Source organism: Mytilus californianus, unplaced genomic scaffold (genome assembly GCF_021869535.1).
Source record: "Mytilus californianus isolate M0D057914Y unplaced genomic scaffold, xbMytCali1.0.p SCAF_10, whole genome shotgun sequence".
Taxonomy (NCBI): domain Eukaryota; kingdom Metazoa; phylum Mollusca; class Bivalvia; order Mytilida; family Mytilidae; genus Mytilus; species Mytilus californianus.
In genome coordinates this window covers 54,011,205-54,027,860 of record NW_026262582.1, presented here as the reverse complement: position 1 = coordinate 54,027,860, position 16,656 = coordinate 54,011,205, and the positions used below count along the sequence as shown (strand labels likewise).

The 16,656-nt window shown below is 31.8% G+C and overlaps 1 protein-coding gene across 2 annotated transcripts; it reads right to left on the bottom strand.

The window, feature by feature from the left end:
- Positions 1 to 6,267: 6,267 nt before the first annotated feature.
- On the bottom strand, positions 6,268 to 11,702 carry LOC127718912 (heterogeneous nuclear ribonucleoprotein M-like). Of its 2 annotated transcripts, none has more exons than XM_052225007.1 (4): positions 11,423 to 11,702; positions 8,849 to 8,936; positions 7,341 to 7,384; positions 6,268 to 6,970 (listed from the first exon to the last, which is right to left on the bottom strand). In XM_052225007.1, the coding sequence occupies exons 2-4, from the start codon at positions 8,930 to 8,932 to the stop codon at positions 6,361 to 6,363; spliced, it is 738 nt and encodes a 245-aa protein (XP_052080967.1). In that variant the 5' UTR covers positions 8,933 to 8,936; positions 11,423 to 11,702; the 3' UTR covers positions 6,268 to 6,360. The 2 variants fall into 2 exon arrangements, with proteins under 2 accessions (XP_052080967.1, XP_052080968.1); XM_052225008.1 differs by having other exon boundaries at positions 11,457 to 11,702.
- Between the last annotated feature and the right edge of the window lie 4,954 nt (positions 11,703 to 16,656).

Sequence of the window (16,656 nt, the reverse complement as noted above, 5' to 3'; positions counted from 1 at the left end):
GAATGCACATAATAGATTTACAGTTAATGAAAAGAAAATCCAGGATGGTTTATGAATCTAATAAATGTTTTAAAAACTTTAACTGCAGACTGTATGTAATGTTAACTGGAAGAAAAAAGTCCATTTATAAGAAGTATACAGAAAAACAGGAAATAAATTTTTACAACATTTCCTTCTAGATACTAGCTTTTGATCATAAACAAGCTTCTGTCCAAGTTTGGTACAAATCCAGGATAGTTTAAGAAAGTTATTAAAATTTTAAAAACTTTAACCACAGAGTGAATGTAATGTTAACTGGCAGAAAAACTAAGTCCATGTATAAGTAAAATACGGATAAACCGGATTTTTTTTTACAAAATTAACTTCTGGATACTATCTTATGATCATAAACAAGCTTCTGTCCAAGTTTGGTACAAATCCAGGATAGTTTAAGAAAGTTATTAAAATTTTAAAAACTTTAACCACAGAGTGAATGTAATGTTAACTGGTAGAAAAACTAAGTCCATTTATAAGTAAAATACGGATAAACAGGATTTTTTTTTTTTTTACAAAATTTACTTCTGGATACTATCTTATGATCATAAACAAGCTTCAGTCTAAGTTTGGTAGAAATCCAGGATAATTTACGAAAGTTATTAAGATTTCAAAAACTTTAACCACAGAGTGAATATTTGTGGACGCCGCCGCCGACGACGACGACGGAATGTAGTGAAACAAAGGTACATCATTTGATTGACTGGTTCGATCCACAAAACAATCATTCTTATGCAGGTAAAATCGAAAATTAACTTATTTTTTTACCTAAAACACGAAATCAAACAAACATTGAAAAATTCATTGGCACGAGGACCATTTCTATTTATATCTATGTTTATGTTAAAAACTTGTTATGTGACCGTCGGTAGTTTTCGGGGTCATCTCGATAGTTAATTAGATGGCGTCTAGACTAAAATACACACGAAATTCTGATATATATTATCTAGTATATGCATTAATAACTGTTTATTTAAGACATGTTATAATTTGGATATGTGTTTTAGTATTTTATAAATCAAATATGAGAATTTGAGTCAAATCGGTGAATATGATTTTGACAGCTAGTGCCCCTTTAAACTATTGTTAAATAAAATTATTCACCCGGATCAAAAAGGGATTTGTAAAAGGAAGAAATATAAGTGTTGGAAATAGACTTTACAGGATATTATTGAATATGAAAATGAGGATATGGAGGGATTAATTATATTTCTAGACCAGTAGAAAGCTTTTGATAGATTCGAATGAGGGTTTCAATTTTGGTAATAATTTTTGTAGCTGGACAAAAATGCTATTTAAAAATGCCAACATTTGTATTAAAACAAATGGGTTTCTGTCTAAATCCTTTTCATTAAGCAGATCAATAAGACAAGGATGTCCTATAGCCCCCTTTTTATACATAATACAAACGGAACCAATGGCGTGTGCCATTCACGCAAATGTAGAAATACAGGGAATTAAAATACCAACGGAAAACGGCCATATTGAAACTAAATTATCAATGTTTGCGGACGATACACAACTTATACAACAAATCCAAACATTGGAAATATATGAAAAGGCCTCCGGCTCAAAAATTAACTTCGATAAAACTAAGGGTTTGTTTATTGGGAGGCATGCTAAAGGGCAAGAAACCAAGATTCAAAAAAAATATCCTGTATCAAGGATAGCATAAACGCTTTAGGGGTCCACCATGGTTATAATATTAATAACAGTAAAATATGGGATTCCATAATTGGCAAGATAAAAAACTGTATTCACGTTTGGAAAACAAGAAATTTAACTTACAGAGGTAAAGTATTGATTATAAAAACCCAATTAATACCGATACCAATGGGATACGAGGTTGAGATGATGGGTATACATAATGAATGTGAAAAAGAAATAAACTCGCTTTTCTGAGATTTTGTTTGGGGCTCTAAAGTCAGCCTTGTTGACAGAAAATTATGTTGTCTGGAAGAAAATTTAGGGGGGATCAAAATGATTAATTTGGAAAGTTTCATAAAAAGCAAACATATAGAATTAATTTGTAGAATCTTAAAAAGTCTAACACAAAGTTGGAATGCAATTGCCAAATACTGGCTAAAACATTTTGACAAAAAATTTGGAATGGAATATTTTATATGTACCTTTAAAGATCTAAATGGAATTAATATTAAGTACCGCATGATGTGAATTTTACAGTTAAATGACCGATCATTCAAAACATAGTATCATTGAAGGTTGCATTTCTGTAAATATCGACAATGCAATTTCCCATAGGAACTCCTTTTACGGCTAAAACTGTACCACTTTTACTATGAAGTTTTGAAAAAAATTACATCCTAGAATGGAAAGTTCATATGCACTACTGTTTTTTTCAAAGGTCAAAATATAGGGCTGTGCGGCATATTTTCAACGTTTATATGCCCCGAACTTCTAAGAGTTTAAACTTACACTAAAATTCTGTACTACCCCTACCTTAACTTTAGGTTTTCTACAGATTTCAATTTGACCACTATGCATATGCATATTTACTGGTAACATTCCCAAGTTATGTCTCTACGAGATGAAACATAGAAATCATATCTGGGAACCAGTACGTAAACAAAATTAATTATCTATGAATATTATATATCTCCCCAAAAGAGGCGTGGTTTGAGAAACAGCTATATTTACAAAGTGCAACCTGAAGAGAATATATTTGGTAACAACAATATAAAATGGAAAGGGAAACCTTTGTTCTTCCCTTTCTTTACCAAGTCATATCGCCAAAATTAAAGATGTTTGGAATATCGAAACGGAAACCTTTTATAGTAATAAAACAATATTTGATAAATTAATAGATAAACGTAACTGGATATGCGAATACAATCTAATAAAGAAATCAATCCCTACTGATTGGATTAACGAACTTAGAAGAGCCATTGGTAATCCAACAAATTTGAAGAACATAAAAATCCAGAATAACAAAATATATGACACGAAAAGAAATTTTAAACCCCCAGAAAAAATTCAATTAAAATTATTACAAAAAATACTAAATAAATGTACTAGTGCAAAATGTGAAATTAAATGGAACAGAACATTTAATACGGAACTAGACCCGCAATCAGTTTGGAAAAAGCTACACAAGCTGCCTGTATCAAACAATTTTTTACAATTTCAATGGAAATCACTACATAATATTCATCACACTAATTTAAATTTTCAAAATGCGAAAGTCCGATGGCCTATGTAACTTATGAGGCAAGTTTTTTTGAAACCCAAGAGCATCTATTCTATTATTGTTGTAAAATTCAAAGAATCATCGAAGAAATAAAAAGATTGCTATCTCTGTGTATAGATATAACGCTTAACTTTGAGGTACAAAACATGATTATTGGATATAATCAAGATCTTGATAAAACGCAAATAAATATTGGAAATTTGATAGTCTTTTCAGGAAAATTTAGAATTGAAAAGTCGGAACGACATTAAATTCAACAAAACAATATTTAATGAAACATCCATTCTCCGTATTTTTAAGAAAGATATGAATGATTTTATCAAAATGATCGCTAAATCAAACAAAAAGAACTTATTCGGAATAGACAAACTTGAACATTTATCTCAAATATTGTAATCACTATTAATAGTCGAATTTGACGTCACTTGTTTATATTACATACTATATAATTGTATTACTTTTTTGTACTAATGTTTTACTCACCACAGACTGTTTCTTCATAAGTGTACATACATTTATTTCTCAAATAATCCTTCATAGAAAATTCTGGTGATTGAAGCACGTGTTTTGGCTATGTCAATATCTAACAGGCATTTAACAGGGAACACAATTTAAATAACAAAAGATTTCATAATTGGTTGTCTATTATTTACACGAGCTCGGATTGAACTTCAAACAGTGCAAATGGTTAGAAAGAAAACAATATAAATCACGGCTATATATATTTTTATAATTGTATGTTAAAAGGCCCTTTTATAAAATTATATGAAAATGCAAGATTTCAAAGTGTAAAGAATCGAGGGAAGAATACAGTAACTAATTATAAACAGATGCTGTTTTATATATATATATATATTGAATATGTTCGATCCCTAACATCACTGAAGAGACATTAATTGTCGAAATCCGGATATGGTGTACAAATTTTAGCACCTCATGTTTGTGGTTTACCATCTTTGCCGCAAGTTTATTGTTTTCTGTTTGGTATTTAATTAATATAAAGATCCATTTTGTTACATCTTGTGATCAATTTATTTGACAATCGTCAATGGCAGTCAGCAGGGTTTAAGAACATCAGTTGTTCGACCTGTTAGTCAAACGCGTTTTGTTAAAATATACTTTTTCACTTTTTTTGTCTTTTGGAAAATGTTGTTTGTGCTGTATTTAGAACCCTCTACAACGAAATTTGTTTTGCATGCACACGTATAAAAATTGCGGTTTTTATCCAACGCAATCATATGATTAAACGTTGTTTTCAATTTAGACTTGTTGAATATATATTATATAGAGTTTTTCTTTTTTTTAACCCATTTGTATTTTCCCTGGCAAGTGGGATATATTAAATGAAAGTAGGGACCCCTCTGTCAGCTGCCATGGACTGCTTAGGGTTTATGTATTCTAGGTGATTTAAAATAAAAGATATTACTCACAGAAAAAACCCAAAAAAAACGTTGGCTTTAAAAAAAAAAATTGCCATTTAATCCGGAATTTGTTTGAACGCATTTACCGATAGTGTGTCGTGTGAACAGGGTAATATATAATGTAAATGAACCAAGACGTGTAGGATAGCTAGTCAACACAATGAATACAATTTTCAAAATCATAGATATTGGAAAAATTTAGATGCTATAACTTTAAAAAAAAAAGATTCGAAATTTAATTATTAACATACATTCCTGTTAATGAATCTTTTCTGGAAATTTAAAATATAATATCAATAAACGCAAACGTCAAGTATTAACTGTAGACATTTTATTTATCAAATCAATCACTTCTTAAACTCTTATAGAATAGAAATAGAAAAATCATGTTGTTTAATCATCTTTCTGCTTTCCGACCACTGTGTTGCCGACCTAAGATAAATATTTAAAACAGAAATAACGTTTTTTTTTTATTTTCTTCATGCTTTCCGACATTTTCCCAGGCTATGATTGAAATACAAAATATCGAGTGATAAACGATCATACATACATATAACATTGACACCTTTTTTCTTTCAAAAACTATGAAAAAATAACAAGAATTTTATGAGATTTTCAAATATGGCTTTTCAAACTATATCTAATAAAATCACGGAGGAGAAATATAAGGGTTAGCAGTCAAATTTTTCATGGCTTTACGGATTGTTACCAGTTATTACCAGTTATTAATACATGGATAAAACTAGAGAATTCCGTATATCTGACAAAAATTCAAATACAAGAAGAGCAAACAACCCTAAGATTTCATTTGGGTCGTGTTACGATGGCTTTACGGATTGTGACCAGTGATTACGAGCATTATACGTGTTGTTACAGGTACCATACGAGTATAATTATACGTATACTTTACGTATTCTTACGTATTGTTTAAGATTTTGGGAAAGGTATAAAAGCTGCAAAATCGTAAGGACTCGTTAATACTCGTAACTATTCGTAATGTAAACATGCCGTAACCAATACGTAAAAGCTTCGATGGATGTTTTTATATACTCGTAACAATCCGTAAAAAGCTCGTGAAATGTCCGTAAGTTGCTCGTAGTTATCCCTGACAACTCGTAACAAATGTGGAATTTATCCGTAAATACATCGTAATAACTCGTAAACATCCGTATAAACCGTAAATAGCTCGTAATAACTGCTTACAACACGTAAAAATGGCCAAATCGTAGGGATCTGTGAATTTGTGCGACCGTGTATGTGAAGTGGGCATTAAGAATAGTAGACAAGGTAGAGTCCAACACCCGTAAATTTTTACAAAGTTTGTGTATTATAGTGTGAGAAAACAAGTTTCATTTTATAAACGCCAAAAAGCTAATAAGGATGTATAGTTATAAAACCATTTATGCATAAAAAGTTACAAAATAACTCGTCACAATGAATAGACTAAATCAGGGTTTGTCGTTGATCATGATGTATATTCTTTGAAAATATACCCAACACTTGGGAGAGATTGAATTCTTCAATTGAAAGAATATCAATAGTAAGCTTAAGGCTCTTTAGTATTTGCATACCATACATAGCACATAATGATGAATGACATAAAACTGTAATAATATGTTTTATTCAACTATTCGGAAATTAAAATGTATTTAAGGTGTATCTTTATAATAAGATTTGCAAATATTTTTATGAGTGGTATTATGGCCAACCAAAGTTATTGCTAAATGCATCTCCCATGTTGTCTCCAAGAATATCAAATGCGTCTCCAGTTTTATCCCAAGCATTTTTCATACCACCTCCCATCATATTTCCAAAATCACCCATTTTATTCTCAAGGCTACCAAAAGCGTCTCCAGTTTTATCCCAAGCATTTATAAAACCACTTCCCATTTTGTCTCCAAGATTACCCATTTTATCTCCAAGGCTACCAAAAGCGTCTCCAGTTTTTTCCCAACCATTTTCAAAACCACTTCCCATTTTGTCTCCAAGATTACCCATTTTATCTCCAAGGCTACCAAAAGCGTCTCCAGTTTTATCCCAACCATTTTCAAAACCACTTCCCATTTTGTCTCCAAGATTACCCATTTTATCTCCAAGGCTACCAAAAGCGTCTCCAGTTTTTTCCCACGCATTTTCAAAACCACTTCCCATTTTGTCTCCAAGATTTCCCATTTTATCTCCAAGGCTACCAAAAGCATCTCCAGTTTTTTCCCAAGCATTTTCTAAACTGCTTCCCATTTTATCTTTTAAGTTATCCATATCATTTTCGCTTTGACTATTCATAGCTTTGGTCTTTTCTATGACATCCCTTAAATCAGGAAAATCAGAAATCATTTTTTGAAAACAACTTTGAAGAAAGATCTTGATGTATTTGTGCAATAAACGGTCCAATGTCCCAGTTACATCTATTTAACATTATTCTGTTTTTAACTCATGTTGTCTTCAGAAGTATAACTAAAGAATAACGAAACATTATTTTTTTCTTTTTTTTCTTAAAAAACGAGAAGTAAAGAACAATTGAAATGACGGTCTGTCAGAATAAAATAAATTATCGTAAGCCAGGATACTTAATTAACACAATTCATATTTAAGCAATATGTTGTTATTTTGTATTCCTTGTTGTTTTGTCTCATTGATAATTAGTCTTAATGTACAGATTAAGATGCTTGTATTCTTACCCCATTTGACTCTTGAATGCATCAAACAGACTTCCAAACAGCCCCTAAAAGAAAAGAAATGTATTTGATTTCAAGTGCCATTGTATATGATATGATATTATCATTTTCTCAAAGACTTAACAATTTATCGTTACAGTTTATTTCCTTGAATATAAAGTCAATAACGAACCTGCCTAATGGTTAGACAGTTAAAAGTGTACGTCGATATAAATTTAAATGAAGAAGTATCCACCCAGTGCCTACATACGGCTAGAGGCGAAAGATATCAGTGGAACATTCAAAGTCATAAGTCTAAAATAATCTGACAAATCCATGGCAAAAAAAGAAAAGGACCAAAAGGCAAACAACAGTATACAAAACACAACATAGAAAACTAAAAACTGAGCAACTCGAACCCCAACAAAAAACCGGCGGTTATTGCAGGTGCTCCGGAAGGGTAATCAAATCCTACTCAACATATGGCACCCGTCGTGTTGTGCATGTTAGGTCAAATCCGATGATAAGTCTAATGCGGTCGGTTACGTTCGGGGGAAAGAGGATGGGATTGTGTTTAATTACGACAATTGGATAATTGATAACACATCATTGAAATGATATTTTAGGTACTGATAATTAACGTTTTTCACAATGCAATTAACTTTAAAAGATACGTTTTATTAAAATAAATTACACAGTCATACTCCAATAGGATTGATGGCATACATGAAATTAACAAAAATTTGAACTTCATGCGATTCCCGTGGTCTTTGTTTTATATGTATTTATTTTCTTCCTAACAGATTAATGGGGAAATTAATCGGCAAATTACTGTTGACTCGAAATTTAGAACGAACAACAAAATAAGGAAAACAACTCTTTGTAAAGTCCATGCGTCCGAATCGCTTTTCTGGATTAACCTTCGCCGGGAACGCTCAACGCCGAATATTTGAAATTTGAATATTTACAAAAGTGGAGATACCTTTTGCCCCAAAAATGAAAAATGAATGTGTTTAAATAGGTTATTTCTATGGTGATCATATTTTTATACGTTTATAGTAATTTTGTGTTTTAAAATTAAACATTTAACATAACGTCTGTGCAATTCCTTTGATCAGATATGGTTTCCTGGACTTATCATATACAAACATGAACCAATAAAAGCAACACAGACATTAAGAAAAAAAAATACAGAATTATGGCAAAAGCAACACGAACTCCCAATCACACAAACATGAACACAAGCAATGCTTGCATAGAATATAGGGCGGTATTATATCTATAAAAGTACGTAATTATATTAATGTACTTGCTTTAAGTTACTACAAGTATGCCTTGATTAGATGTATTTTAACTTTTCATTCCAAAGGATGTTCGAAGTTACTGAAAGCAATTGCATTGTACATAACTTGCTGATATAAAGTCATGCCGTCGACCACTCGTATCGATGACTGTACTTCACAACTTATATTTCGTATGTCAATGTCATAAAATGTACAAGAAAACATGCTTATCCATATTAAAAGACCTACCCTTTTCACCCTTTGTGTAGGTCTAGCGTCTACGTTGTACATCAGAGAAAAAATGATGATAAGGGTTACGGATTCCACCTTCATGATGCTGAAATACAAGTAAATAATGCTGAATTTTTCAATAACAATATGAGAACAGAGGATCACATTTACATACTAGTAAACATATGAACAGTTTTAGTGAAAAGCTGTTGAGGGAAATGTACACTTACAGGTCTTCGATCTTAGAAAATTAAGCTTGCGTGTGCAATTAGATTGATGTTAACTTTAATTGTTGAGATTTTATCTTATATGATGCTGTTATGTCTTTCACGAAAGATGACTTGTTTTAAAGGTATCAATTTTTAACTCCGATGTTGTCTTATTTGTATTTTATTTCATTGTTCATTATTAATTGTACATGCTAATAGACGCATTTGTGGGCAAGTACAAAATACAATGTAGTTATAGCCACAACAAAGAGCAGAAGTTATTGGTTTAGCATTGTAACAAGATATTTAGATATTTGTCTAAATACTAATGTCGTTGGTTTCCTGTTTTGAATACTGTTGTAGTTACATATTTTATCTTATCTTACCTCCTATACATTTCTAGGAATATCATTGGTTAAAAGCGACCGCGTGGAGACCGTGTATATTTCATATGGGGTTAGTAATACACGGTTAGTAGTGGTGTTACATTCCTTTATAAAAACAACACGGCGTTGAGGAAAAATCTGTAACGTTTCACCCGGACAACAGATATAAATAAATAAATGAATAAATAATTAAATAATCTTTATTTCAAGAAAATAATCCGGCCATTAGTTAAAACTAATCTTCCTGAGAATCCTCAAAATAATAACGTATACATAAAGTACATACAATATTATAGTGATCATACTGATAAAGGATATCTGTTATCCGAAATATTTAACATTTGTTCATTTTTTATTATTATTTTTTGGTGATTTTGTACCCTTTTAGACTTGTTGTATATTATATTTTGTTGTGTACTTTATCATAATTATATGATCCATCGCCCCGTAAGATTTATCGTTGGCTATAATTATTCAGTCATTCAATATTATAATGATATAAGCATACACAATATACAATTTTATATAGATATTAATGAAAAAAAACATCTTAATCTGCCTTCGTCATGAAAAAGTTGTTACATTTTGCTTTAAAAGATACAATTACTCATCTTTATTTCATTTATTAAACTGTTCCATATTTGAGAACCAGAATATATAAAAGCTTATTCAAAAAATTTGTTTTTGGCTTCGGAAGTTTCAATACTTTTTCATCAGCTGCATGTAAATTATAATTTTGATTATCAGTAAAATGAAAATTTTCTCGTAAATAGTTGGGAACCATATCCTTTAATGATTTAAATACTAGTATTTCCTTTTGATATTGAATTCGTTTTTTCACATTCAGCCAATTCAAACTATTAAACAATAAAGTAGAGGATGTCATTATGTCAGCTTCTACTATGACTTTATCAGATTTCTTTAATAACTATTAAGTTTATTCATTTATTCCACTTTCATTACAACTACCCCATATATTGCAACAATAATCAAACAATGGCAGAATATAAGCATTAAAATAAATAATACGTGTATGCATAGGTAAATACTTTCGTAGATGAAGAAATTGATGATGAACGATTGAAATAAATGCACAAAAAAAAAACACATTGAAAGCTAACAAGTTGTTACTGGTGGCATTTGTTTTTTATAGACTGTGTAACTATAATAATATCGGGCATTTTATAGTTTACTTTACGGTATTGGTTTTTAATCATTGTTAAAGGCCGTACGGTGACATATAATTCTATAATTGTTCACATCTTTGTCCATTGGTATCTATGGACAGCTATCTCATTGGCAATCATTTATTTGTTTTCAAAGTCAGGAAAAATTGTGAATTTTAAATGAAGAACAGCAATAAAAATGCCTTTGCTTTTTGTGATTTTTGTATTCTATTTCACGAAAGAAATTTTGGATTTAATTATCATAAAAGACAAAAATGAATAGAACGTGAGTTTAATCAATGGGTGTTCGACCGAGATGAAAGTATAACGGTGTCAATGAATTACATACCCAATTCGGCATGGCGCTCTCAACCAATAACACTAAATCAAAAGTTTAAAACCATAAAAAAAAACCACACACACAAAAAACCAACCAGATTGAGCATGTGTTTTAATCCTAGAGGAATGAGAGCTTATTTTACTATGATGAACAATAACATATAATATAAATATTCCATGAAACTGTTTCCGTTTTAATCATTTTTTTATTTAGTAGACCAATGGTAAAGCCTCAAATGGTTTTCTCAAAAAGCATTACAGATGAATAAATAGATAAATAAATTAAAACATAAATGAACGAATGAATGGATGAATGTATGAGTATGAGTTTTACTCCTCGTTGAAGGCTGTACGATGACATGTAGTTGCTTACATCCACGTCATTTGTACTCTGGTGTCTGGTGGATAGTTGTCTTATTGGCAATCATACCACATCTCCTTATTTTCTTATATAAATACATAAAAATAAAAATATACCACGTAAAATCTTACCAGTTTTATAGTATTCACAATGGTCAGTCTTTACCTTCACAATGGTCAGTCTTTACCGTCGTCTCCACTTTGGTATATATGTAACAGTTTTATAGTATTCACAATGGTCAGTCTTTACATTCACAATGGTCAGTCTTTACCGTCCTCTCCACCTTGGTATATATGTGACAGTTTTATAGTATTCACAATGGTCAGTCTTTACCGTCCTCTCGACCTTTGTATATATGTAACAGTATTATCACAAATTTGACAATTTACACGTATACAGTTTTTCACAACTAAATGTCAATTTGAAAATTAAGTTTGACATTTAATTTAATTATGTCTAATTTCTAATGGTAACGAAATTATGGAAAATAATCGTAAATTTAATAGACGTGTCATTTTGTAAAACGGGGGAACGTATGGATCAAAAGAAATAACAAAGTCAAATTATATCCGTTATATTTATAGATCTTGTCCAGTCACTTAGTAACCTTCACCATTACTGTAGAAATGGAAACCAGCTGTTTAAGAAACAAGAAACCGTTATTTTTCGCTTGTAGAAATGACTATTTGGTTTATAACCCTTATTAGACATTATTAAGTCGAATAAGGGATAATAAGCCAACTTGATGCCTATTCCTGGCCAAGCTTTTAATTTTTCGGATAGACTGAAAACGACAAACAGATACAACGTTGTATTTGCTTCGTTAGTTTGCTGTGTTATTTAAATGTATCCATACATCTCTTTTATTTTATTCAAGGTACAGTATCTATAATATAAACACTGTTAAAATTGGGATATATCATATACTGTAACATGCCTGCAAATAGAAAAAATGGACGAACAGTTCTTATTTGGTATTTTGAAAATTTTTAACTACCTCTAAACCCACGGCCCTGTTGACAGTTGATTCCCATGGGTGCCATCTGACAGACAGACACTGCTTTGATTTTGATCACGATGCAATCTCATAAATTCTTAGTTTACAAATTTTATTTCTTTCTCTAAGAGATGCGGACTTGACCACGAAAAGTTACCATTTTAACACTGACTCCTAAAAAGAGGTCAAGGTAAGGTGAATCTGTCTGACGGACAAGAAGAACTTGCATACATCAAATAAAGTTATCCTATCAATCATAATGAGTGTGAAGTTGTGAAGTTCACAAAAAACAACTATGCAATTTTTAGGCAGTCGCTGAAATATGAAAATGAGGTCAATGACAATGGACAAAAGACAAATCATAAGGGGTGTGTATGCAAGGTGTGAAACATTCTGGCTTATTAATTTCTAAAAAAGAAGGTTTACACAAATAGTCAAAGGGCCGCCAATTTTGCATCCTTCGGTCCGGCGAGAGCAAAATACCAATATGAATTTTAAAAAGAAACATGATCATCCAATTCACATACATCCCATTCGGCGGAAGACAGAGTTTTGTCGTTTCTTAAATTTTAATGATTGTTTACGATGTAGTTATATTATTTTAACAAATATAAACTTCATCAACGTCACTTGTTTGTAAAACATTTGCCAATGTGCTATAATCATTACACAATGGAGAGACCAAAGAACCGTTTATTTTCCTGTATTAAAGAAAGGTTCGACATTGCATTTTCTGGAACTATTTTACTTACTTATATTTAGTTTAAGTATTATGTACCTTTTTGTTGTTTCAATACTAAACATATGAAGATACTATAGAAAATCCACAACCTTTCGCGTTGTACTCTTATATTTGTCAATTCTGTACTTTTGATAGAAAGAGAATTACTGCATACAAGTGAGCTAGCAATGATTTCCCTAATACAAGTTTTTAAATAAAATAAATAAATTAGAGCAGGTACCTATATGGAACTATTCAAGTACACCCGACTATTGGCTCCACGATGTTTTTTTGGATTGCGAAGGTTGTTTAGAAATTTTTCGTAAACAAGTGAGTAATTTATGTTTAAAAGGTTATAATGAAAAGCTCTGTAAGTCTTGTGGATTTTCTGTAAAAACCTTTAATTAATTTGCCACAAAATTCACAGTTTCTATTAAATGCAATGGTACTATAAATATCATTTCTATTAACGACGTTTCCCTTTGGTATATGTACAAAATGACACGTCTCTTTTATTCAGTATTTTTGCTGTTTTGGTAGTATTGCACATCAAAATTGTCGCCGTTAAAGAAAGGCGGAAGAAACCAAAGTGTCGAAAACGAACTGACAAAAAGCATTAAAAAAACAAGCAAAAGACAAACGACAGTCTACAAAACACAACATAGAAAAACAAAAGACTGAAGCAACACAAACCAAACCAAACAAAAACTGGGAGTTATCCCAGGTGCTCCGGAAAGGTGCGCCACATGTGGCACCCGTCGTGCTAAAATTCATTTCCACACAATGTGAAATTGAAATATTTTTGTTTCAGTAATGCAGAAATTCAAGTGTTTACGGATTCAAATAAATAATATGTTGTCCTTTTATAAAAATCGTTTTTGTAACGAGCTATTAATCGCCTGTTGTAATCAGATTTTTATTCATAAAATATTAGTACGCATTATTTTAATTGACGATACCGGGTTCTGCTTTGTGGAATTTTTGGACGAAACTGGGTCGTACACATGGACAAACCCAGGTCCTTCCATTTTGACATGACCCATTTCGTTCGTTCCATACATAAAATGTAAGTATTGAGGTGCAAAAACATTTAATCTCGTAATTTCGTGTATATATCTTTCTTTCTGTACGTTTCTTTCTTGAGAAATTAAACAAATTCGATGGAAAGTTATTTGCCGTGCATTTTTCTTATTTCTCTTTTAAATCTGGAACGGTTGTAGAACATATTACATCTCACAATCGAAAATAGTAATATATGTATTTATATTCTAATAAAGTTTTGATGTGCAGGTGGTAACAGTTGGTTTGAAAATAGGTATTTAGTTATATATCGATAAATCAACCGTGCACGTGGTTCAGACCCGACTGACCACATATTCAAAATTCTTTAGAGAGATATGTAATGCAAACTTACCCATTGATAGATGCTTTTATCGTATTTCCGATATATCTTTCTGCTCAGCACTTTGCACAATATGTATGTATATTCTAATTAAGTTTTGATGTGCAGGTGGTAACAGTTGGTTTGAAAATAGGTATTTAGTTATATATCGATAAATCAACCGTGCACGTGGTTCAGACCCGACTGACCACATATTCAAAATTCTTTAGATAGACATGTAATTTAAAGTTACCCATTGATATATGCTTTTATCGTATTTCCGATATATCTTTCTGCTCAGCACTTTGAAAATCCCATAAAGCAGTTTTGTGACGTTGCAAAAGACTAGACAAACCGACGACCAAATTGGAGATAGAGTTACTTCGCCTTTATATTTTTGCAAAACTATGCTTCAAATATGAAAACTGATGCACACTATATTTTAGATGAAAAAATCAGTCATCAATTCGATAAACAGATTATCAGTTATGCAGCATATAAATAGCGTAGGGGCCTCGGTGGCCGAGTTGTCTAAGTAGTCGAACTACTGTGTCACTAGCCTGTCACCACTGAGGTTGTGAGTTCGAATCCCGCACGGGGCAGGTGCACTCGACTCCAATCTTAATTGACTAGGATTGTCATTTTTTCTACCGAAGGTCGGTGGTTCTGTCCGGGCACTCCGGCTTCCTCCACCAATAAAAATTGACCGCCACGAAATAGCACAAAAGTGTTGAAAGTGGCATTAAACACCAATCAATCAATCAATATAAATAGCGTAAAATATCAGTCAAACATTTCTGGTACATGTTAAATTAAAAAAATGAAAACAACACGTTATAAATTTCATGCTTCCGAAGCTCTCTTCTGGATTTACCTTCATCAGGAACACTCAAAGCCTAATATTTGAAAGCCAACGATGTATAAGAACCGAAACAATTGAAGAGCTATATAACCAAAAGGACCTAAAAATGTAGCCAAATCCATCTAAGGTCATCTTTGCCTGAGGGAGTTGAAACCTTAGTTTCCTTATAATTAAAAAAATTATAAACGAACAATTTTAGGAAAGTTTGTTATAAATCATGTCAGTACCGAAATACTGACTACTGAGTTAATGATAACCTCGGGGACTGATATTCCTCCAGCAGAGGTATCGACCTAGTGCTGTAAAAAAATGAAAACAACACGTTATAAAGTTCATGCGTCCGAAGCGCTTTTCTGGATTTACCTTCATCAGGAACGCTCATTTTGATCTAAGATATCAGGTTTTCTGTTACGTAAGATATAAGTTGCTGGTCACAACACGAGGATTAAGTTAAGAGTAAGTGTATTGATATTGGCAGATAACATTTCGTAATGCTAATCATTTCTTTAATTTTCTTTAATCATGTCAGTATGAAGTTCTGACTACTGAGCTGGTGATACCCTCGGGGACTGATATTCCTCCAGCAGAGGTATCGACTTAGTGCTGTAAAAAAAATGAAAACAACACGTTATAAATGTCATGTGTCCGAAGCGCTTTTCTGGATTTACCTTCATCAGTAACGCTCAAAGCCTAATATTTGAAAGCCAAGGATGTATAAGAACCGAAACAACTGAAGAGCTATATAACCAAAAGGACCTAAAAATGTAGCCAAATCCATCTATTTCTCCTACATCAAAAACAATAAGAAATAGAAGTCTGTATTTAATAACATTACGATATCATTTTACTGCACCAGATGCGCATCACGACAATTGATCTAAGATATCAGGTTTTCTGTTATGTAAGATATGAGTTGCTGGTCACAACACGAGGATTAAGTGAGAGTAAGTGTATTGATATTGGCAGATAACATTTCTTAATGCTTATCATTTCTTTAGTATAGAGATACATTTAGCTCTTCCTATAATTTTTCCCTTTTTCTTTTAATTGAACACAACAAACAGCGTATCAGTAGAAAAAAAATTGAAACTGATTTTGTTAAATGTTGTTTAGTAGTTTCAGATAAGAAATTTTGTTTCAATTACTAGGCAGAGTCGGATTAACCGGCCACCCCCTTATGGAGCTCGATATATGATAAATGCATAGACCTTTTTACAAGTATCACTCCAAACGTTGGTTTGCCAGGTTTCCCTCCCCTTTTTCAAAATCCTGGATCCGCACCTGCTAGGTGTTTAACATGTGCAAAAACACTCTTGATCGTCCAACATAACTTTTAAAAAGGGGCTTGAGCAATTAGCTTTTTTACGCTATTTTTCTGTAAAAGAGAGGTAGTGACTGTCAAAA

Excerpts from the sequence above, each read along its gene's own strand:
- LOC127718912 (XM_052225007.1), bottom strand. The coding sequence starts at position 8,932 with ATGAAGGTGGAATCCGTAACCCTTATCATCATTTTTTCTCTGATGTAC. Across the intron at positions 7,385-8,848 it reads CTACACAAAGGGTGAAAAGG|GGGCTGTTTGGAAGTCTGTT; the intron begins GTAGGTCTTTTA and ends CTTTTCTTTTAG. Across the intron at positions 6,971-7,340 it reads GCATTCAAGAGTCAAATGGG|GGATGTCATAGAAAAGACCA; the intron begins GTAAGAATACAA and ends TCCTGATTTAAG.